Source organism: Chaetura pelagica, unplaced genomic scaffold (genome assembly GCF_000747805.2).
Source record: "Chaetura pelagica isolate M959 unplaced genomic scaffold, ChaPel_1.0 scaffold611, whole genome shotgun sequence".
Taxonomy (NCBI): domain Eukaryota; kingdom Metazoa; phylum Chordata; class Aves; order Apodiformes; family Apodidae; genus Chaetura; species Chaetura pelagica.
This window is the reverse complement of record NW_009951968.1, coordinates 79,577-102,738: the sequence shown is the minus strand read 5'-3', so window position 1 is coordinate 102,738 and position 23,162 is coordinate 79,577. Positions and strand designations below refer to the sequence as shown.

Sequence of the window (23,162 nt, the reverse complement as noted above, 5' to 3'; positions counted from 1 at the left end):
CTTTCCCTCAGCACCCCATAAGGCTCCTGCTTTGGCACTGGGGGAAGTGCAGCATAAAATGATGGGTTATTTTGAGGAAAAATACTGTGGTTAAAACATAGCTATGATGAACACAGGAGTGTGTTCATAAATGTGAATAAACAGTCAGCTGTGTCTAAATCTCTCATGCACAACTTCCAGGAGCTATAAAATTGTCTTGAGGTGTAGGGTGGCTTCATCTGTATCAAACTGCTAGACAGTAAAATCAGTGCTTTGGGTTAAACAGGAGGCTTTTTGTGCCAGTAACAGAGCTCTGCAGAAATTAAGAGGAGAAATTCAGGTGGGACAAAAATCTGCCTGCTGTCAAACCCAAGGACTGAAGACTGGTTTGGAGAGTTCCCACTAAATCCATGCACTGAGAATGTACAGATAAGTACAGCTGAGCAGAGCTGGCTCCTTGGAAGGAGCTGAAAGAGTATATATGGAGTGATAGGTAAGAACACACTTGTCAAAGAGTGTCAGGTACCAAAAGAAATGCAAGAGGGGTTATAGGCACCAGGGGCTGGAAAACTTCCCATGGGAATGTCCACTTAATTGTCTACTAGAAAATATACAATTAAAAAAAACCAAGGAAATGAAGGTAAATTAATATTTTTTTTGCATAAATTACAAGCAACCAGGTAAAATCAAGAAGTGTAACACCTCCAGATATAGATCTTCCACTGTGTAGTCCTGCAGAAGGTGTGGAATTCCTGCTTTTCCAAGCTTTTCAAAGGACAGTGTACTCAAAGGTAATCTTATCAGCAGGAGTGGAAAGGGTATTTTGAGAAAAATCTCTTTTAAATACAAGGCATTGTCATGTTTTAATATTGTGTCTCCCTTAGCAAAGCCCCAAGGAGAGAATTTACCCATTGGTAAACATGGATGGCTTTTGGTCTGAGAATCATCCCAGATATTTGTTGCTGTTTAAGCTTTGATGGAATTGGCATCCTGTTCTTCCTGCTGCTCCCTAGCCAAGCTGCAGTGTCCACTGAGATACCTCTTGTGCATGGATCTGTCTTTGTTGTTGAGATAAGACATGTTCAGCCTCAGGGGAAGGGGACTTGCCCTGACTGTACCATGCTGTGGACTTTTCTAGCCCACCTTGGTGGTGTCCATGGCTTTTAGGAACCTCTTTTTAGGAACCTCTGGTGCTGTTGCCTAATGGAAAAGAAGCAGGAAACCTTGCAACCCTGCACGGTGTGTGTGTGGAGTCTGGAGTCCCCATCTCTGCTCTGCTGGTGGCACTGGTCTTTGGAAAGCAGCAGCAGGCAAAGGTAGGGATAAAAAATCTACAGTGCTTTGCCAGGCAGGTGTTTTTGTTTTATGGCAAGTGTCTTTCCCAAAGGGTAGCCCCCCTATAGGGGCACTGAAGGTAGGTGCACCTGTGAAAACTGTCCCAGTTTTTTAAGTGTTGCATGTAAGATTGGAAGGAACCTCTCCAGATTATCTAGTTCAGCCCCTGCCCAAGGAGGGTCACATAGAGCAGGTTGTGCAGGGCTGTGTCTAGTCAGGTTTTGAGTATCACCATGCACAGAGACCTGGAGACTCCATAACCTCTTTGGGAAACCTGTTCCAGGGTTTGACTACCCTCAGATTTAAAAGAACATAAACATTTTCCCAAGCCCAGGTGTTTAAATGTGTGCCCAGTGCCTCTTGCCCTGTAACTGGGCACCACTGGGAATAGACTGGCTCCCTGTTTTCCTCTTCTTGATGCATCGTGTCAAGTGTCTTAATCATCTTGGTTGCCCTTAGCTGGAGTCACTTCAGTAAGTCCTTACCTTTCTTGGACTGGGGAGCCCAGGACTGGACCCATCACTCCAGATGTGGTCTCAGTGCTGGGCAGAGGGGAAGGATCACCTCCCTTGACCTGCTGGCATTGCTCCTCCTAAAGCATCCCAGGACACTCTTTGCTGCAAGGGCACATTTCTGGCTCATGTTCAGCTTGGTGGCCACCAGGACCTCAGGACCTTCCCTGCAGAGATGCTGTCCATCTGCTCTCTGTTGCTTCTCTGGAAGCAGATGACCCAAAGGAGAGAAGGCAGGTGGAGAAGAGGAAGACAGTGATGGGAGGGGATGAGCTGAGGGGAAGGTGCATTGGTGGAAAGCTGTGACAGCATCTGTGGGTGGGCACATCCTTCCCGTGGGGGTTTCTTTCCACTTCTTGCACAGGCATTATTGCACTAGTGGTGGTGTGATTCCACAGCCAGCTCAGTGGAGAGGTTCCAAGTGCAGGTCTCCCTTGCTGGGAGGTTTTCTCAGAGGTCAGTCCTTAACAACAGGAGCAATTGTCCCTTCTCTTTACGTAGCCCAGAACGCTCGGGGCATCCTCACCTCTTCCTGTGGCTTTGCCTTCTTGTCTCTGTAGTCTTTCCATGTCAAAAAGGTGACTCCACGTGTCAGTCCTGCTTGCACATGGGAAGTGCTCCCAACACCTAATCTGGCAAGTGATGTGGCTATTGAGTGTTGGGTTTGTGTGGCTCCAGGCATGACTCCTGAGACTGGCTGCCAGCGAGAGCTGAGGGTCCTGGGCTCTCAGATCCTGAAACCATCTTTTGCAGAGAGCAAGTGCCAGCAAGGGAGCAGAGTTTTGTTTTCCTGTTGCATTGGAAGAAATTTGCAAAACCTGAGAAAGGAGCAGGTCACAAGTGTCTCTGGAAGAGATGAGGATGCTCATGGGGCTGGTTTCAGTCCTGGCTTGCACCACAGCTGAGCCAGGCTGGGAGTGCACGGGCTGCTGTGGGGGCTGCTTCACACCCCAGGCTTGTGTGCTGCTTCCAAGAGCAGTGTGAGTGCTAGATGAAAGGAGGAGGAGGAGCAGCTTGGTAGTCTTCATGGAGAAGGGAATTGGCAGTGGAAGGGAGACACTGCAAATCCTGTCTGACCAGGTCTCGTTCCCAACAGGGAAACAGGTTAGTGGGTTTACTCCCAATGTGGGTCATGAGTAAACTTTTAGTTAGGGCTGAGTGCCACAGCTTTGTTCCCCAACACCTGGCACCCCTGAGAAGTGAGGGGAGCCATCCCCCTGAGGGTCAGGCTCATGGAGGGCTTTTGTGGCTGTTGGGAGTGTCTCCAACCTGCTCTGATGCCCGAGCTCCCTGCTTCTCTTCTCTTTGGGCTTGGGTGACCTTCTGTAAGGGTAGAAGCTGCAGCAGCCCTTGCTGCGAGCTGCTGGGCATGATATTTGCTGTGATCAGATATTGAAACTCTTTATGGGGCTGCAGAGGAAGCAAACAAAAAGTCAGCTTTTTTTTTGGACATGCTGTTCCTTGACTAAGAAGAATGTCTTCTTTGTGCTGTGGAACTTCAGGATACTTTTTGGACAACTTCTTGTTTTTTTGATGGAAGAAGTGTACAAACACTTGTGTGTACATCATCCTTTTTTGTGTTGTTGTTGTTTAATCCTGTGGATGTGAAAAGGAGTAGGGAGGGGGATTGAAATGTCTTTTCTGGAAAGCAAACTCAGTCTCCCAAAGCTGGAAAACCCTGTTTCTTGAATGAAATGATACTTGGTGTTGTGAAATCCCTAACATAGCATGTGCTTTCTCAGGGCACCTGTCTGTGGGTGAGCCTTTCTGCATTGCTTTTGTGGTTTTAGAAGCATTGAGCACTGGTGGGTTGGTTGGATTTTTTTTTATGGGTGCAGAAGAGACATGAATGGAAGTAAGTAGAAAGTCATGCAGCACCTTTTATCACAGAGAAATGTTGAAACCAGGCAGGTTGGTGAGGATACACAACTGGGGATGCTTTTTCTAGGAAATAATGTGGAGCTCTGCACTGGTGCAACAGCATCCTCAGCAGCTGCACTTTTTGCCACAGGGTGTTTCTCTCTGAGCAGGGAAGCATTTGAGAGAGAGGTGAGGAGCTGTCTCATTCCCAGATTCCATGCTCAGTTAAAGAATGAATGGTACTTCCAAGGCTGCTGAGCCCAGAGGTTGGTTTGGCTCTTCCTCACTGTAATCACCCCAGAATCCTGGAGAAGGCACAGCCAGATGTGCAAGCAGCAGGATAAAAGGCTGCTGAGTGGCAGCACCTGCATTATTCAGGCAGAACTCTGTGCCTGCAATGTACTGAAGACAAAGCTATTTAAAAAGGGGACTTTTCTGTATGCAGAGTTTCAAGAGATCAGTCACCATTCATCCATCCCCTTGGGTTTGCTTACAGCCAGGCTTTCTGAAAGGTGAGCTCAATACTTGGTTCACTTTGCCTGCAGGTCCTGCTCTTCCTCTGGGTGCCACCAAACCCTTCTACAGCTGCTTTGTCTCCCGTGGGTCCTGGCTGCATCTCATCCTGCTTTTCTGGTCAGGAGGGGAGAAGCAGCATGGCCTGTCTGGAATCACAGGGGCACTGTCTGTCTGGTATCCTGTGTTTCATTCTCCCTCCTCAAGTCTCACCCGCCTACCCAGTGACTCAGCAGGACATGCTGATAGTAAATAACATGCTTTCTTTGGGGTTTTCCTGAGAAACTTGCCAAAAGCAGCAAAATGAGTGTGACCAAAAAGCATTTCAGGGCTTGGTACTGGTGATGGGTCTGACCTGATTTGCTGCCATCCAGGGTGTTCACAGCAGGATGGAGGTGATACAGGAAAGGCACTAATGGAAACGGGTGCACAAAATAAACCACATGTTGCCCTTGTTGTCACCCAGGGCTACTTCTGTGGATATTATTCCCTTAGGAATGCTGCAGAAATCATGGGAGGTTATTCCTCCCTCTGACCCCACCATGTGTGTACCCTGCCTGTGTTTTGCAGGGAGGATAACTCCTGAGATAAGCTGACTTTTTTTTTTTCCAAGAGCAAAAGATAACTTTTCCCAGGGAGGAGCCTGAAACTTGGCAGATGAGATGAGCTTCTCTTGGCAGCCAGAGCTTCTCCATCAGGAGGCTCACAGTGGTTTCTGGGATCCCACTGTGCCATGAACTGGCCATACCAAGCACCTGGCTCAGAACAAGGCATTTTGCAGTACTTTGTGGCACCCTTGGTTCAGAAATCTAGGTCCCCTGAGACGTGTTACCTCTTCCTGACTTGGTGATGAAAATAACCTTCCAGCTGCAAAAGTGGCTTTAAGGACAGTGATAACACTGGGCCACCTTGAGCATCCTCTGTGTGCCTGAGGCTGACCCCTGAAATGTGCTGGGAAAGGCTGCTAAGAGGGTGCACGTGGGAAGACTGGGGACTTCAAAGAGTCCTCCTACAAGGACAGGCTGGGAGAGCTGGGGTGTTCAGCCTGGAGAAGAGAAGGCTCCAGGGAGACCTTAGAGCACCTTCCAGTGCCTGAAGGGGCTCCAGGAAAGCTGGGGAGGGGCTTGGGACAAGGGCAGGGAGGGATGGGAGCAGGGGGAAGGGATTAAAACTGGAAGAGGGGAGATTTAGGTGAGATGTGAGGAGGGAATTGTGGAGTGTGAGGGTGGTGAGAGCCTGTCCCAGGTTGCCCAGGGAAGCTGTGGCTGCCCCATCCCTGGCAGTGTGGAAGGGCAGGTTGGATGGGGCTTGGAGCAGCCTGGGCTGGGGGGAGGGGTCCCTGCCCATGCAGGGGGGTGGAACTAGATGATCTTTCAGGTCCCTTCCACCCCAAACCAGTCTGTGATTCTAGGATGTGTCTCGGGACAGACTCATGAGCAGATTGTGACTTGTGGGTCACCTGAGGGGAGCTGCTCCCACTTCAGATGGCATGTCACTTGTGCAGCTAGGGAGATAAGATGAGCTCTGGCTCTTCTGCAGAGGGAGGAGGTTTCAGCCCTTGCTGTAGCTGGTGGGAGCCTGGGGATGTTGATTCAGCCTGGCAGAGGCACGACCTTGGTGCAAGAACACGAGTTGCCTGGCTCCTCTGGGTCTCGGGTGGGATGCTGGGGCTTTGCTTTCCATGACCAGGGGATCTGGGAGGCTTGAGAGTTGCAGATCCCACTTTAAATAGGATCCCTTCCTGCTGGGGGGGGGGCAGGAGGAAAGCTCGGGTGCTGGTGTGATGATTAAGCGTGAGCAAAAATAGTGCTGCTTGTTTTGCAACATAAAAAGCAGATGCTGTATCCATGGTGAAACCTGCACTGTCCCCCCCCAGGGGCTGTCATCTCCTCTTCCAGCACTGCTTTACCAGCCTGCTCAGGGTGGAAGGGCTGGAAGTGGGTAAAACCCAAGCACTGCCCTGCCTTGGTCTCTGTGCACCATGTCTGGGATGCTGAGCTGCCCCTGGGGGCTCCTGCAGGGGCACAGAGAGCCTGGATATTGACCTTCTGCTTCTGTCCTGGCCCCCTCCCAAGCCCTGGTCCCACTGGTGACCCAGGCTCCCCAGACACTTCTGCATCAGGGCTTGCTGGAGATGGGGAGCTGAGCTGTGGGCTGGGAGAAGAGCCTCTGCTGGAGGACATCCTGGCTGACCTTCTGCCTGGCCCCTGTTTTCCCTCAGCTTCCCTTCCTGGAGGAGCAGGGAATACCTTCTGAGGTCCTGCCCTGGCATCTGTCAGGGTTGGGTTTGCCCCAGGAGACTTGCAGACACCATTTCCCAGGCCCTTTTGGGAGGAAAAGGGATCAGACCATTTACAAGTGACACTATGGAATAATAATAATAATAATAATAATAATAATAATAATAATAATAATAATAATAATAATAATAATAAAACCCAACAAAACTAAAACAACCAACCAAATAAAAAACCCAACACAAAACCCCACCAAACCACACCCAATCTTCTGCTTTTTGGATGTAACTCTGAGTTTGTTCAGTGAACTCATCCCACAGCTGCAGGCATCTGCTCCCTTTTTTTGCTGCAGTTACACAACTGAGGCTAAAATTAACACATCTGTTGTTGCTTCATTTCAATTTGTAGGGTAACCCTGTTTTGCCAAAATATTATGTTTCGAGCAGCAACAGCTTTACTGGGATGCATCATCAGAGTTCTGGGAATAATGCTTAATGCTACATGCTATTTCTTAATAGCTTGACTGCACAGGGGGGAGCAGATGATGCCCAGGGCTGAAGGACCCTCCTGTGTCTCTGTGGCATCTTATAGGCTCAGGTTTAAGTTGATATTTCTGCTCATATTTGAGATCTCTGATCTTGCCCAAAGCCCTTGAATTAATGTGCTTTCCTGGAACTGTGAAGCCTGGGTTTTTTTCCACCCTCTCAGCTGTGGAATCAGACTTAAATAGTGGGATCTTGGGGCTCAGGGGAGCCTGTAGCTTTATGGCTTTAATCCAGTCCAGCTTCTTTCTGAATGTCTAGAGAGGGTTTTTAAAGGAGGATATATATATGTGTGTGTGTATTAGTCTAAGGAGCCCTTTATGAAAAGCAGTCACATATGTGCATTTTTAATGTGTGTTTTTTGCAGTCTTAAGGAGTCCTCTACCAAAAAAAACCTCAACCTTTTTGAAAGTAAGGAAGCCATGGCAAAAAAAAACCCCAAAGCTGCTTGTCTGCCATGAAAGCAGGACCCTGAGAGTTGCCAGTATCAAGCAGTTGATGTAGGAGGCAAAAAGGGGTTGTTTTTTTTCAATCTGTTTATGTTTGAGGTATTTTGTACAGTGAGGATCAGAGCAAAGAAAAAAACATCCTTGCTGAAAGGAATAATTGTCCAGTTTATGGTATGTAAATTACCCTCAGCTTGGGTTTTGCTCACCTTTCTTCCATAAATTTCAAAGGCAAGAGTTGTTTAATTACACGTGGATTGGGCCAGAGAAGGGAGACCCAAACCCTCCTGATCTCACAGGAAAATAATTAAACTGGAGCTGTGCTCTGGCTTTCATCTTGGAGGTGCTTGCAAGCTAAATACAAATAAAAAGACTACCTTGGGGACAGCCTGTGCTGTTAATTAACCAGCTAAATTTTGCCTCCATGGTTCTCCAGTGGGTTTCCAGCAGCTTTGGCACTCCTCATGATGACTGGAAGTTGCCAAACCCTGCTTGGCACCTTCCAGCAGCAGAACAACCTCCCAAGGGGTGGGGAGGGGATGTGTAAAACGGAGGTGTCAGGCAAGGGGGTGGTGGAAAAGGGCAGGAATTTTGCCTCTTGGCAAGAGGAGGAAGGATCCAGGTCCCTTCCCCTCTGGTGCTGGGTGGCTGCAGCAAGGTTGGGCTCCTGCCAGGAAAACAGCTTTTGTGTTGCCTTAAATATGCTGCTGCTGTTTGGGGAGGGGAGGGGGGGGGAAAGAAAATAATCTGAATGGATGTTGTTACCAGAGCTGGCTGAGAGCTTGTTTTTTTTTTAATTATTTTCATTAATGAGTCCAGCCTGAGCTGTTTTCCCATTGTGTTTCCAGACAGAAAGGGGCACATCTCCCCAGCACAGCCACCCCTGGCATCTGGGCTGGGGGTGCCCAGTGCAGGCAGCACTTCAGGGATCACCAGGGGGGGGATCTGCCTTTTGGCCCCTGGTGATTCATCCCATCTTTCCCACAGGGATGTGGGGTGACCAGGGGGAGCTGGGAGGTGGTTTCTGGGACGTGCAATTCGTTGTTTGAGCATCTGCTCTGATGCCACTGCAAACCAGCTGGGGAAATTGTGGCCAGGGAGGCCAGTGGTACCTTGGGGTGCATCAGGAATGTGTCCAGCAGGTCAAGGGAGGTTCTCCTGCCCTTGTATTCATCCCTGGTGAGACCTCACTTGGCGTGTTGTGTCTAGTTCTGGGCTCCCCAGTCCCACAGGGACAGGGATCTACTGGGGAGAGTCCAAGGGAGGCTACAGGGATGATGGAGGGGCTGGAACTGATGGGGAAAGGCTGAGAGACCTGGGGCTGTTCAGTCTGGAGAGGAGAAGACTGAGGGGGGATCTAATTAATGTCTATAAATACATGAGGGCATCAAGAAGGCAGGACAAGCTCTTGTCACATGTGCCCTGGGACAGGACGAGGGGCAGTGGATTACAAACTGGAGCCCAGGAAGTTCCACCTCAACATGCGGAAGAACTTCTTTGCTATGAGGGTGACAGAGCCCTGGGCCAGGCTGCCCAGAGAGGCTGTGGAGTCTCCTTCTCTGGAGACATTCCAGACCTGTTTGGGTCCTTTTCTGAGTGATCTGCCCTGGTTTTTGGTCCTGCCCTGGCAGGGGGGTTGGACTCAATGATCTTCAGAGGTCCCTTCCAACCCCTGACATGCTGTGATCCTGTGAAATTTGTCCTTAACTTGATCAGGTGTTTGTTCTTGCCTGGCCCCATACCTGGCTGAGGCTGCCCTGGGCTCAGCAGGGTGCCCATGCCATGCTGCTTTATGCAGGAGCTGGAAAAATGGAAATTCCCAGCACCAGTCACACACAAACCCTTTGAGACATCCCTGAGCTTTGTAAATAAGTGATGCCTTTTCCTGGGTGGTTTTATTTCTCAATTCTTGGGTGCACTGACTGCAGGAAACATGTTTTTCTGGGACAGGAGGCAGTGGAAGCTGCAGCTTTGTTCTCTGTGTGTCCTCCAGAAGCTCTAAACGTGGTGGTGATTGTTGGCTTTGTGGGCAAAAAAAACCCCAACAACCCATGCCCCAGCAGGCTTTTTCTGACCTTAAGGCATTGAAATGACTAAATGATGATCCTGCTTGTGCTTAAATCATCCTGAAAGATTCGCAGCTTCAGCAAAGTCCTCAGTCAGTTGCATTGAATTATTTTCTCCTGTTTCTTCTCAGGAGAAAAAAAAAAAAGGGTTGTTTTGTTTTTTTTCTTTTCCAGGCTTAGGAATAACCTGAAGTGAGAGGAATGGTCTTTGTGGAGCTTGTCCCTCCACTGGCATTCCCGTTGCAGGGTACCTGGCACATTTCAGCAGAAAAGTTGACTAATTTTTCCTTTTAAACACCAGAGATAAGATAAAATGTTACAGCATCTGCAGCAGATATTCCAGGAGGAAGATTTGTGATGTTATTTCACTTGGTCTTGGGTATCAGTGACCAGCAGCTGGTTTTCAAATAACTGAATTTGGTATGCAGTTAGCACTAGGCTTTTTTACAGGCTGTTAGTGATCAGCTGCTCTGTCTGTCATTTTTTCCTTCTCCCCAGCTTTATTAGCCTGCATATTTTCAGATTGGAACTTGGTTTTTGCTCCCCATTGTGGAACGTGTGGGTCCTCCCATCACTTGTGGGTACTCTGGAGCCCCCCTGACCTTCCAGCAGGTTCCCAAAGCATCAAGGGTTTAACAAATTCTGATGGACTCTGCTATGTTTGGGAAGTGCCCAGCACTGAAGCTGTGTGCAGGGGCCAGGCTCCATCTCATGTGTCTCTTCTCCTCTAGGTTTAGAAGAAAAAACAGTTCTCTCCAAGAAGGAAAAGATGAAGCTGAGGAAGGAGAGGTGGCTACAGAGTGAGTACATGGCAGTGCTGTGGCTCTGCTGGGTCTCTGTGCACATGGTGTGTGACTGGGAGGGTTTGGGTGGTGCTGGGGGAGGCTTGAAAGCTTCTCAGGAACCTTCACATCTGCTCCCCAGCACGTGGGGTGAAAGTCCCTGGTTTAGCACTGAGATTGGGTCATTGCCCCAAACCTCCTTTTCATCTCCCTCCACATGTGAGTGGCCACATACAACCTTTAGTTACCCAGATGGATGACCATGACCATGTGGGTTTAGCATGTTTCTATCTTTTAAAGCTCTGGTACAGATCTAGCTGGCTATATAGTGGATATATAGTGTATAGTGGATATATATCTTCCTCCCTGAGGGGACAGTGGGACAGCCTGGAGCTGAGCCACCAGCTCATCCCAGGGCTCTGTGCTGAGAGCCTGCAGTGAGCCCTCCTGCCCTTCAGCAGGGGAGGTCTCTGGATGGTGCTGGTCGTGTCACTGCCCTTTCCCACGTGCCACAGGTCAGTGAACCCACTTCCCAGACAGTCTGGCCTTTCTGGAGGCTGTGAAAGGGAAGCTAAACAAAAGCAGCCACCAGGCTTCTGTTTTTTCCTGTGGGAAGTGTCTGTGATTTTGCTTGGAGGATCTCAGCACAGTTAAGAGAGGATGCTGTGCCACCTGGTGTAGCAGGGGGATCCCTCTTGTCACCTGGAGCTGTTCTTGGGACAGGCCTTTCCCTTAGCACCTCCTTAGCCAACAGATTTGCTGGCAAACTGTGTTTAGGGAGCTGAGGGATGTGGGTTTCTGCTGTACCATATGGTGTCTGCTCCTGAGCTCTGAGCTCAAGCCCATCAACCTGCAATTTCTGTCTCCTCTTACATAAAAAGCTGATAATTTAGCTCCATGAGCATGAAGGAAACCTCCTCCCCATCACCCACCAGCACCTTACAAGTGCCTTTGGCATCTCCAACCCTTGGTGTCACTGTTGGGACTCCAAGCACACAAGGCTTTGTGCTGATGTCTGGCCTGCCAGCTGCAATTTTGGTGCTCCTGAGGGTCCCTCCTTGTTGTGGGGACAGAAGAAGGGGCTGCTGGAGGACAGCTGAGCATTCCCACCCCTGAGACCAGGGCTGGTACCAGCTGGAGGGCATGTCCTCAGCAGCATTTCATGGCAGAATCCACAGGAGAAGGGGTACATGGGGCTTGTGCCTTCTGCAGGAAACAGGCATGGGGCTGCAGTTAGGTGACAGCTCTGCTCCCACAGCCCAGCTACTTTGCAAAAGCCCAGGAGCAGGATCCCTGCACTCCCTGAAGGCTGTTCCCTGCATATGTAGATAAGCCTTTGCAGCATCTGTCTTTCTCAAGAGCACACTTCTTATTTGGTCTTTTTCCTTCTTTCTTGGCTCTGAAATAACCAAACTGAGGGAATGCAAATGAAATTGCAGAGGCTTTGCTTTGTGGAGAGCAAGATGGAAAACTTCAGACCAAATTACCTCTGTCTTAGAAGATATTAGGTGTTGGAAGTGCTTTACAGATACAGAAGTAGCTAAATTGCTGTCTCTCTTGACACCCCCACTAGACTTGCAGCCAGTTGGCAAGTACCAGCATTCCCAACAAATGCTTTGCTTTGCACATATCCAGGGATTTCTGTGGGAAGAGCCAGCAAGTGTCAGTACCAGGTGTGCAGGTTGTTCCTGAGAAAAATGGAATAGCTGGAAAGAGCCTATATAAACATCAGTAAAAAGAAGCTGATAATATTATTGTCATTAGCTGATGGAGCAACATGAACAGGTGTTTCCAGAGGTGGCAATTTCTGAATGGAATTGGCATTCCAACATGGGGAGCTTCAAGAGCTGCAGCCAACTGAAACATGTTGGTTTTCACCTGATGCTTTTTATCTGATCACTCTGCCAGGTTTTTGTGGGTCTTGCAGCCTTTGCTTGCTCCCCTCACCCCCAGAAGAGCAGCCCAGCTTGGGCTGCTGCAGTTGTTATCATCCCATCTCTGTTTTTCTAAGTCTTCCCAAGAGTTTGTTGTTCTTTCTTGTCCCAGGGCTGCTTTTGTGACACTGGATGCCAAGACCCTGGGAAATAAAGTTCAGCCCAGTAGTGCAAACTTGGGAGATTTCTCCTATTCCAATAAATCATCTCAGGATCCTGAGACTAGAGAGGGGGGGGGGAAAGAAAAAAAAATGATGCAATGCTTCAGACATGACAAGTATGCACATTTAAAAATACATACATCTCATGGCTCCTCAGCCCAGCAAGACTTCACAGGAAAAGAATTTGGGATGTTTGTGCAGAATCAGGTGTCTGAAAATTTTGAGCACACACTGTTTATGAAAGCCCTGGAGTAGCAGTTCAGCTTCATCAAGCCAGACCAAAAAAAGAAGTGATGCAGAGCAGAAAGCTGTGCTCTTGGCAGGGGTTGCTGGGAGGAGAAAAAGCCTTTGCAGCCCCGACTCGTCACAGACATCCATGCACAGCAAAATTGCAGTTCAAAAAAAAAACAACCAACCTGTTGCTCTTCAGCTGAGTTAGGGAGCCAACAAGACCAAGGAATTGGGAGGAGCCAGTAGGTAGCCAGGGAATCTTGAGTTCTGCTTTCTTGGATGTGGGCAGCAGAATGAGACCCTGAACCGTGGGTGGCATCTTGCCTGGAGTCCGTGCGGCGTGGGACTGGCTGCTTTTGTGTTCCCTCCAGAAATACCTGTGCCAGTTCAGCCCTGCCTCTGTCACCCTGCTGCTCTGGAAGCTCTTGGCCTCCTCGTTTCACCAGCTTGGCCCCAGTGCTGCTGGCACTGGGCTCCATCATGTCCAGGCAAGGAGTTTCTAGCTCAGCACCGAGGCTCGTCCCTGCTGGGTGCTCTTTGAGGCAATAAGCAGGAGCCTGTTCCTGTGCTGGGTACACACAGGGGTACACGTGTGCCCTGTGGCACTGGTACCCCTTGTGGGTGCCAAGGCAATGCAGCAGGTTTGCAGGCCCAGTGATGACTTGGAAGAAGGAAAGGGAGCTCCTAGATCCCACTGGGCTCCAGCTGTTTCTGGTGGCATTGCCAGGGCACTTCAGGGACAAGCTGGGGCAGTTTGGAGCTCAGCTGGAGTTTTGTAGCAGTTCTGGGCTTTTTTGGGCTGTCCTGGGAGGCAGCAGGTTCTGCTGCTTTAGTGTTCCCACTAGAAGACCCTGGAGCTGCTGGCTCTGGAAGGTTGGGGCAGCTGCAAGATGTGTTTCTGCACTAGGGAACCTTAAGTTCCTGAGGCAGGAGCTTTCAGTGCCCACCTCCCATGGAAGGAGCCTGCCAGAACGTCTGTAGGGCTTTGTGCCTTCAGCCTTGCTCAGAGCTGCTGCAGGGAGGTTGGAAAACATGGTCTGAAGGAAACACCAGCTGCCCCTGTGCCTGCTTTGCTAAGGGCCCACTTTATCCAGCATCCAACTGAGCTCCAGTGGGTCACGAAGGTGAGACCTTGACTTGCTCCAAGCTAAATAAACAACTGAAATGAAGCCTTGCCTTTTCTGTCTGTGCTGGGAGACCCTTGTTTTGTCCCATCAGCAAAGCAGAGATGGGGCTGTGGCTGTTCAGTGCCACCCATGGGGCTGCCTGTGTTTGGTTTGTGGGTCTCTCTCTCTCAGTTCCATGCAAGCTCAGCGTGGGGTTTTTTTCCCACCCCAGGACTCCTGGGCCACGTTGCTGTGGGCAATGAACAGTCTCACCTGCCAGGGATGGGAGCAGTTCAGACAAAACCAGTTTGGGGAATCTCAAGTGTCAGAAGAGATGTCTGTAGTTACCAGCAAACACAGCGGGGGTGGGAACCACCCAGCTGCAGGATTTTCAGGCTCTCCCTGGCTTAAATCATTTCTGGCCTTGGTGGTTCCTGTAGGTGGTGAAGCAGCTGATGGATCTCTTAGCTCAAGGGTTATCTCTTTGCAAACGCTTCCCTTTCCTGCACTTGATGTCTTGTTTCTGGTCCAGAAATAGAAAGCGTGAAGCTCGCCAAGCAGAAGCAGAAAGCTGAAGCCAAGAGGAGAGCAACACCTGTGGTGGGAGACATGCAGCCCCTGATGGAAGCCCTGCCCGAGCTCTCTGACCTGACCACGGGGGGCAGGGGCAGGAAGCCCCCCAGGAGGTACGTGCCCCTTAGGGCTGGGCTGGGTACTTCCCTTCTCCCTGCAGGATGAAGTCCCTTCCAGCTCAGCTTGCAGCTGCAGGCCAGCTTGGTGGCCAGTGGGCAGGAGGACTCTCTTCTCCACTCCATCTCACCCCCTTTCCATGCTTCACTGCAGGGCAGAAGCTTAAACTGTGTCTTCTGAATGCACAGCTAAGGACTGTGTGGCTCAGAGGAGGCCTGGCATGAGACAGGCTGGGAGCAATCAGGTGTCCCAAGAGCTGCAAAAGTGACACAAGAGTGTCCAGAGCATAATGCTGCTGAGCTCACCTTAGAACATGGACTTGAGGTGTGTTTTTTGTGATTAAAATTGTCCTCGACGTGGCTGTCAGGAAATTGTGTTTGGCTCAGTAAGAAAATTCCTATCTCTTCTAGCAGGTTGGATCTGCAGCATTAAAAAAAATGGGGGGAAATTGTTGTGTTGCAAGTGGCAAAGCTGGGGGTGGTGGCTTGTCCCAGTCCCCAGTTCTGCTGGGACAGAGGGGAGTGGATCTGGAAAGCCAGGGTCCCAAGCACAGTGTTGCCTGCAAGGATCTTTGACTCCCTTCCCATGTGAGCCTCAGGGCATGTGACAGCATGCTGTTCTGTCCTTCCAGGCCTTCTCCTGAGGCAGTTCAAGCCCTCTGAGCAGAGCTTTAGGCTCTGGCCAGACTCTTGGTTCACCCCATTTGCTTAGCATGTGGACAGAAGCAGAAAGATGCTGTTTCCATTCCCTTTATTGTCCTGAAAGAGAAGGGTTGTTCCTGATCCTCTGACACCCCTGTCTCAGCCATCCCAGCTAGCCATAAGGATGGGTTCTGGGTGCTCTTTTGTTTCCTCCTCTTCAATAAATGCATTGCCTGACAATCTGGGCACTGCTGCAGCTGCTTTTTGCATCCTCCAGTGCAGAGCAGAAGCACAAATGCTTGTCCCTCCCTCCCCAGTTGCTCAGGAGGGCTTGGAGCTAGAAGCTTGTTTTGACCTCAGTAGGAAAGGATTTGAATTGGAGAGCAGACAAGGAGGCTGCCTGGCACAGCACCCTCTTCCTTGGTTGCCTATCAAGGCTGGAGACACCATGAACCCTCTGGTGATGTGCTGGATGCCCCAAGAACAAACACTGACCCATGGTTGAGTTGGCAGTTCCTGTGCCTCTGGACAGCCCCTCCTCAGAGAAACAGCCATGAACCTTGTATCTAAGCATGGGAAAATATTTCCTCCCTTAACTTGGCTCCTAATTCCTTGAGTAGCATTTTTTTCTCCTCATTTTTTTGGTTTTTCCTGCCCTGCCTGCAGCCAGCCAGCCAGCCTGTCCTCTCTTGCAGTGGGAGTGAACAGCAGTAAAGTACAGGCAGAGCACTGGGGGCTGGTTGGTTTGGGACCAGGGCTTAGATGATGTGCCCAGTGCAAGCAGAAGGCTGACTGCTCTGCACAGTTCTGTGCTGCAGGATTCTGTGGCTGGAGGAAGCCTGTGGGTTTAGGTCAGACCTGCATGGAGCATGAACTGCAGCTGGCACAAGGTCTCTGGGCTGCAGATGCTGCAGAGGATGTGCCTGTAAACTTGCCTTGGCCTTAGCCCTCTCTGGCCATCTGCTGCAGGCAGAACACTGGCCAGGATGGTCCTTCCAGCTGCTGCACTCACTCTTCTGTGTCACACTTCATGGCAGGGAATGGGTGGCACACATGGAAGCATCTGGTGGTCTTGTGTGCATCCTGAGATCCTCAGAGAAGCCCTGTCAGCTCCAAACCCAGACCTCCTGTGGGAGTGTGGCAGCCCTTCTGGAAGCCTGAGCTGTTTTTACTTTGCCTGCAAGGCTCTGGTGTCTAGAAAGCCCAGCAGGGCTGTGACACAGCAGGGTAGAGAAGCCCAGCCCTGGCTGGGAGTTTTGGGATGGGTTGGCCAGTACCATGTGCAGTCAAGGTGGGAGCTTGGCATGGAGCAGTGTCACCCAGGTTGCCTGTGACCTGCCAACCAAAAAGCAGTCCCCTTGGCACTGGCATGGAGGACCAACAGTGCTCTTCTTCCCCTTGCTGGCTTGTGGCTTCCTGGGCTGCAAGGAGGGATGTGTGTGCATAAGTGTTTGAAATAATCAGAGGAGGCTTTTACAGGATTTGAATCATTACATAAATGAAGGGTAATACTCTGGTGATTTGTCAGCATTATTAATAAAAGATTAGGTTCTCCAGGAATTTGATCTCCTGCAGGGTAAAAGAGCATCACAGTGAGGTTTTTATGCCATTTTATAATGAATGAAGGCAATGAAGTGTAACAAAGCAGGGCTACTAACAGGGTCCAAGTGAGCAGGCTGTGTGTGGGTGGTTTGGTGGGTGAAGTTCAGGCAGCAGCCCTTTGAACCTGCCAGGGCAGAGCTGTTGTGTGGAACTGAAAAGCCCTCTGAAGCACCCAGCCCTTCCAAATAGTGGGGTGGCTGAAAGCAGAGGTGCCTGCACAGCTCTCTCCTGGGGTGCTGCAGAGGAGTCTGGCCCATAGACATGGGTCTGATAGGGCCTGGGATCTACTCTAGAAAGATATTCCTTTAAGCATTGTCACCCTCTGCTCAGCTTGAAGGGACAGCCAAGCAAGCCCCTGCTCCAGTGGCCATGGGTTGCCATCCAACCTGAGAAGGGGTTTCTCTGCTCCTGCCAGGGAGTGAGACAAACTGAGACAAGAAATCCCTCCTGTGCCCAGCAGTTCATGGACATGAGTCATAGAATCATAGGATCCCAGGGGTTGGAAGGGACCTGGAAAGCTCCCCCAGCCCAGCCCCCCTGCCAGAGCAGGGGCACCCAGAGCACATCACACAGGAACGTGCCCAGGGGGGTTGGAATGTCTCCAGAGAAGGAGACTCCACAGCCTCTCTGGGCAGCCTGGCCCAGGGCTCTGGCACTCTCACAGCAAACAAGTTCTTCCTGAGATTCCCATGGAACCTCCTGTGCTCCAGTTTGCACCCACTGCCCCTTGTCCTGTCACTGGACATCCCTGCACAAAGCCTGGCTCTGCCCTCCTGACACTGCCCTGAACAGATCTGTGCCCATGGATGAGGTGGCCCCTCAGTCTCCTCTTCTCCAAGCCCAACAGGCCCAGCTCCCTCAGCCTTTCCTCAGCAGGGAGATGTTCCCCTCCCTCCAGCATCTCTGTGCCTCTGCCCTGGGCTCTTCCCAGCAGAGATGCTTCCTTCCCTCCCTGTTCTTGCAGCACCAGTGGGCTCAGCAGTGTGACAGGAGCTGCTGGAAACCCCCGTAGCTGTTTGTCTGCTCTTGCTGAGCCTTGTCCCTCGTGAGCTCAGGCCTGTTGTGTAATGCCAGCAGTGCTGGGGTGACCTTGAGAAGGGGCTGGAGGGTAGAGGAGCAGCCTGCAAGGCATTGATCTGCCTGGCTGCCATTTGCTGCACAGCCTGGGTGCTGCAGAGCCTGGCTGGCATCCCTCCCTGCCTTCCTCTGGGCTGGCAGGGAGCTCTGACACTGTGCTGGGGCTGAGGGTCACTCAGGTGTGGTCAGGGCAGTGGTGGGAGCAGCCCCCCCAGCAGCTTGGGTCCACCAGGATTTCCCTGGAGGGAAGATCAAGTGGGCCAGGTTGGGGGAGAGATAAGGGGCAGGAGCTGGTTGAGTAGGAAGGGGTGATCAGAGCCAGTGGGGTGAAGGAATATGGGGGGCCAGGGAGGAGAAGGAAAGGAGGAATGGGGAGAAGAAATGCAGAATAAAAGGGTTGTGGGTCAGGGAGGGGAAATAGGAAGAGGGGGTCACTGTGACTCTGCTAACAGGAGACCAGGTCCTGCTGTTTTGAAGAGAAGGGGAGGGAGAGAGGGGCTGTCAGGTTTTCCTTGAGAAAGCTGAAGGTCTCAGGGGCAGGTTGGGGAGGCCCTTGCCCCAGCACCCACCCCTGAGGGAAGGATTCTCCTGGAGCCCTGTCCCAGCAGAGGGGTGGGGGGCAGAACCTCTGCCTGCCTGGGGCTGTGTGCTGGGGCTCAGCCCCAGGGCAAACTGGAGGGGAACTGCCCTCCAGAGACAGACCCTTCTTCCCCACCATCCTCTGCTGTTTACTTCTCCATCTACATCGCCCTGAAGAACAGAAATTCCTTCTTTTCTGGGTGTCCAGTTCTAGCAGAAACTCTCCTGTGCACTTCCCAGTCCCAAAAGCAATTGCTGCACTTCCTGCCACGTCCCTTGCTTGGGCTCAGTGCTTGGCTTTGTGGCAAATCTCTGCTGCTGCCTGGCATTGGGCACCATGTGCTTCCAGTATCCTGTGCAGGATGGGGTTACACCTCTGGTCTCCTTGGACTTTGCCCAGGGATAAGAAATGGGTGCAGGGAGTGCAGATCTGTGCTTGCTGCTGTGTTCCCTCCTCTCCTAACTTCACAGGGGTCTTAGAACCTGTGCTTGGTGGCACAGGCTGAAGCTGCTTCCTCTGCAGCTTGTCTGCCTGCAGCTGACTTAACCTGGTGTGCCTTTGGTTAAGTGTTCTCAGGGAGAAGGGAATATTGCCACTCCTTGACTCAGAACACCCAGTGGCACCACCATAGGAGTGGGAGCAGGGCTGGCAGGTCCCTCCTCTTGCTGAGGAAGTGTCTGTAGCTGGTGTCTGCCCGTGCTGGAGCTCTGCTTTGTTAGCAAGGAACAGGGGGTGTGCAGAGGTGATGGTTCCTGCTGGAGAGGGGAGGGGTTCAGTGGGATCTTCTTTGAAGTATCAGTGTGACCTGCAGGTCAGGGATGGCAGAAAGTGATCTGGACCTGGGCAGCTTGTGGCCAGTTCTGGAATGAAGTGACCTGGTTTTTCTTCAGTGCATTTTAACCTCCTGCCCATTCCAGCCCAACTGCTCAGCTCTTGTCAGTGTGTGGCAGGAGGAGTTTGTGTGTCCATTACTGCCTGGCTGTGGAAATAATTGCCTTTCAGGACAATTCCCATGCAGGACAATTACCCATACTTTCTGGGAAGGCAGATGGAGAATCCCTGGACTCTTTCCATCTCCACAGCAATTGCTAAATTGCTGCTCCTCTGTAACACTCACTCACTCCCTCCTTCTGTTTCTTCTCTCCACAGCCATGTAAAAGCAAAGGCAGAGCCAGCAGACTTCTGCCTGATGAGAAAAGCTCAGAAACACCAGCTCTTGTAAGTACCCATTGTCTGAGTGTCTAGTCCCTGCTGAGCAGCACAGACTGGGTGAGACTGGAAGGGACCTCTGCAGGGTCACCTGCTCAGGCAGGGTCACCTAGAGCTGGTTGCCCAGCACCACAACCACATGGCTTTTGAACATCTCCAAGGATGGAGATCACCTAACTTCTCTAGCCAGTCCCTTCCAGTGTTTCAGTCTTGCCCATGTGAAGGCCCTAGAAGAAGTGGCAGCTTTGATATTCCCCTTTCCCTAGCACAGGGTGTTTGTGGGTCCCTGTCAGGCTCAGTTCTAAGTGGATTCATTCTACTTTATGCTTCTCCTGCCTCGTGTAAAATGGAAGCAAAGTGAGCACAGGGAACTGCACTTGCTCCTTCATGAGCTTGTTGAGAAGAAAGTGAAGGCTTGGGCTTCCTCTGCATGGTCTGTGGGGCTTCAGGACAAACCCACCCCAGCAGTCATTGGGTTCCTCCTGGACCCAGCTGTAATATCTGGCTGTACCAAGTGAGGATGCCTTCCCTGTGTCCCTCTGTGCTGCATGGGTGATGTGGTTACCACTCCAGTGGTGCATCCCGTGTCTCCACTTGCTGACTTGGAGCTGCAACATCCAGCTGTGGCTGAGTCTCTAGCTCTAGCTGATACCCTTCAGGAGAGCCTCCTGCAGCTCTGTAGAGCTCCTGGAGCCCAGCCCAGCACCAGGAGCTACAGCTCTTTGGTTAGAACACCTCTGGGATGCTAACTTAGGTGCTGCACATCCCTGCCAAGGGCAGCTGTCCATCTGCCAAACCTTTTCTTGTGAAGTGAAGCTGAGCAATTGAATAACTCCTGGACTTGGTCTGGCCACTCCTTATTCCTCTGCTGGATGTTTCCTGCTGCCATCAGGCATCAGGAACATGGTCTCCCCCAAGCACAGCTCTTGGGGCTAGGCACTTGGATCTGCCTGGGTTTCTCTGATCCCTGTTTCCAGGCTTTCTGTCAGTTATGAGCCATTAAACTCCCAAGTGAGGCTGAGGAAGTGGGTCCTTCTCCAGATCCCAGCACTGCTCCCTGAATACCCTTCTCTGTCTGAAACTGGCCAGGGTTGATGCTGAGAGGCCTTTCTTGATCAGTTCTGCCTTTCTGGGTGAGCTGCACAGGTGGACTGGGTAGTCACCTGGGAAGTCTCTGCTTCTTGGGAGGGAAAAAGTTTGGAGGAAGGTCTTCAGATTTGTTTTCCAGGATGTTAGTTAGGACTGGAGGTTCCCTAAGCCTCATCTGACTGCCCCAGTTGCCACAACCCAAGCTGCAGGTTTGGCTTCTCTCTGTGTTGCTCTGGCAGGGGCAGGACTAGGGAGGGAACTGAAGAGCTGATCCACAGCTGGTGCTGAGAACATGGAGATACATGTGTGGCTGAGCTGTGGAGAGCCTGGCAGAGTCTTGAGGGAGATGGGGAGACAACAAGGGATGTGACCTGGGTGAAAATTCACTCTTGGTTGGGTTTTTTTTTTTATATTCCTGCTCTGTTCTCGTTCCTCCTTGCTTGTTTGCTGTTTAAGACAAGGCCATTTCCACAGCAACCACCTGTGTCCAAGCATGCAGAGGGAATCCTGCCATGCTCCTCCCGTGGTATCTAACTGGAGTTGCAAAGAGGATTAGCAAGCCCCTAGGTTGAGCACTAAAGAGAGTCAGTAGGCAAGCTCTTGAAAGCAGAATCTGCTCTTGTGCTAGTCCAATCTCAGGTTGTTTTCATTCTTAATGATTTGCCAGATACCCACAGTCTCTTGTTTCTGATTTACTAGGGAAAAGCTCTAAAAACCTTTTATTTTTCAAGAGATGCTGGACACTAACATGATTGTTTCTGTCTCTGTGGCATGAGATCAAGTCTCTGGCTCCCATGAAGCTGGCAGCAATTTGAGCTGTGCCCTTGGGTAAATTAGGTTTATTTCTTGCCCTGTTTCTTTCTGAGCTTTACACTCAGGATCATTTTATCTGTACAAAACCCCCTCTGCTCCATGAGTCACGTTCTTACCTGCTCAGTTCCTGTTGCACCAGGCACTCAGCATTTGTCTGTTGCTTTTCTTTCCTCAGAGAGGAGGAGGTGGCTCGGTTCCATGAGGTCATCACCAACCCCAGGTTCAGAGCCAACCCCCTCCTGGCCATCACTGAGCATCTCTCCCAGAGGCTGAGGCAGGAGGAAGAAGGTAAACCCCTCTAGGCTGGCAGCTGGGACCCAGTGTGCCTGCTGGAGCTGGTGTGAAGGAGGAGCACATCATCACTGACATGACCTCTCAGCCACTTCAGTCCTTGGAAGCAGTTCAGCAGATGATTAAACCCAACAGCCCTGTTTTCTGTCTGCATGAATAATGCAGCTCTCTCCTGACAGTGGCAGCTGCTCCTTGGCAAGCAGCCTTGCAGGGAGCAGGGTGTCCTGCAGGAGGATCTTGGTGCAGACACTTAAGACCCTTGCAAAGTGTCTCCAACACCTTTTCTCTCTGTGTGAGCACTGGCAGTGTCTCTGTTTTCTGTCCTCCCCTTTCTGACAGCTCTGAAAAGAGATTCCCTGCTGGTCTGTGGAGGTGCTTCAAGACCCCCAGCCCTGGGGGCTGTCACAGTCCTGTGGCAGGACCAATGCTGCAGTCCAGAGACATTGCTTGATGTGGGAAATTTAGCTTTGGAATAAACACACTTTCACACAGCACTGAGTTTGTCTGGCTCTTGTTTTGCTAAACACTGAGTGAAATATGGCCTTATTCCCATCACTGGAAAAATTACTTAAGGGAATGTATTTTTTTGCAGCCTGTTCAGGGAGCTGCTGGGCTGGTGCTGTGACACACAGCAGAAACCACAGGAAATCCTTGCAGATCATGCCCAACTCATAGACTTGCCTTCCACCTCCCCTCCTTGAGGGACACTGATCACTTTTTGGTCTATGTCATGCTTCCTGCTTTGCCTGCCCTGTAGGAAACATCCCAAAATGTGTCCTGGCTGTGGACTCAGCTTGGTCACTGATGTGTTTGGGCTTGGGAACTGCAGCTGGGGGAGGCCTTTCCTAAGACCCAGCACCAGTTTTCAGAAAACTCCAGTGAATTTTCCTGGGGAAAACAGAAGGCAGGGCAGTTTGGGATGATCCCAACTTGACACCCAATGCTGTCTTTTGAACCATACAAACAATAACTTTTTCTGATGCTTCTTAACCTTAGAAAAGCAGCCTTGCCTGTTTTGGGTCAACCATGAGTAGGATCTGTAAGGAAGAAATTCACTCTGATGCCCAGGCAGGGCATGGAAGCTGCAGGTGCTCTTACCAAAGTTGGTGCCTAAGACCAGCCACAATGGGAGAGGCAGGGACCTTGATCATACCTGTCCCTTGCCCTAATAATGCTAATGCTTGCCCTAGTAATGCTGCTTTTGCTGGCACTGTTGAAGAAAGGCAGTTTTTCTAGTGCCTGCCTGGCAGTGCAGGGCTGTTGGTGGGGTCAAACAGCTCCACGTACCTCCCACCTCCTGGTTAGTTCCTGCTTGGCTCTGTCTGTGTTTCTTTTAGGCCACGTTGGGTTTTGAGCTCTGAGCAGCAGCCCCAGCTGCAGCCTGTGCTCCTGGTTCCCAGAATTGCCACGTTAGGGACAATCCTCAGCTGGCCAGAAGGGTTTGTTGTAGGATTGGGGCTGGGGTG

The 23,162-nt window shown here is 51.0% G+C and overlaps 1 protein-coding gene across 1 annotated transcript in view; it reads left to right on the top strand.

Moving 5' to 3' along the window:
* Window positions 1–21,707, top strand: part of FAM207A (family with sequence similarity 207, member A) — a 53,525-nt gene extending 31,818 nt beyond the window's left edge. Inside the window, exons 3-6 of the mRNA XM_010001075.1 lie at window positions 10,222–10,290; window positions 14,237–14,390; window positions 19,444–19,512; window positions 21,581–21,707. Of these exons, the coding sequence (XP_009999377.1) occupies window positions 10,222–10,290; window positions 14,237–14,390; window positions 19,444–19,512; window positions 21,581–21,707 (419 nt within the window). The remainder of the gene's footprint in view (window positions 1–10,221; window positions 10,291–14,236; window positions 14,391–19,443; window positions 19,513–21,580) is intronic.
* Window positions 21,708–23,162: the final 1,455 nt, after the last annotated feature.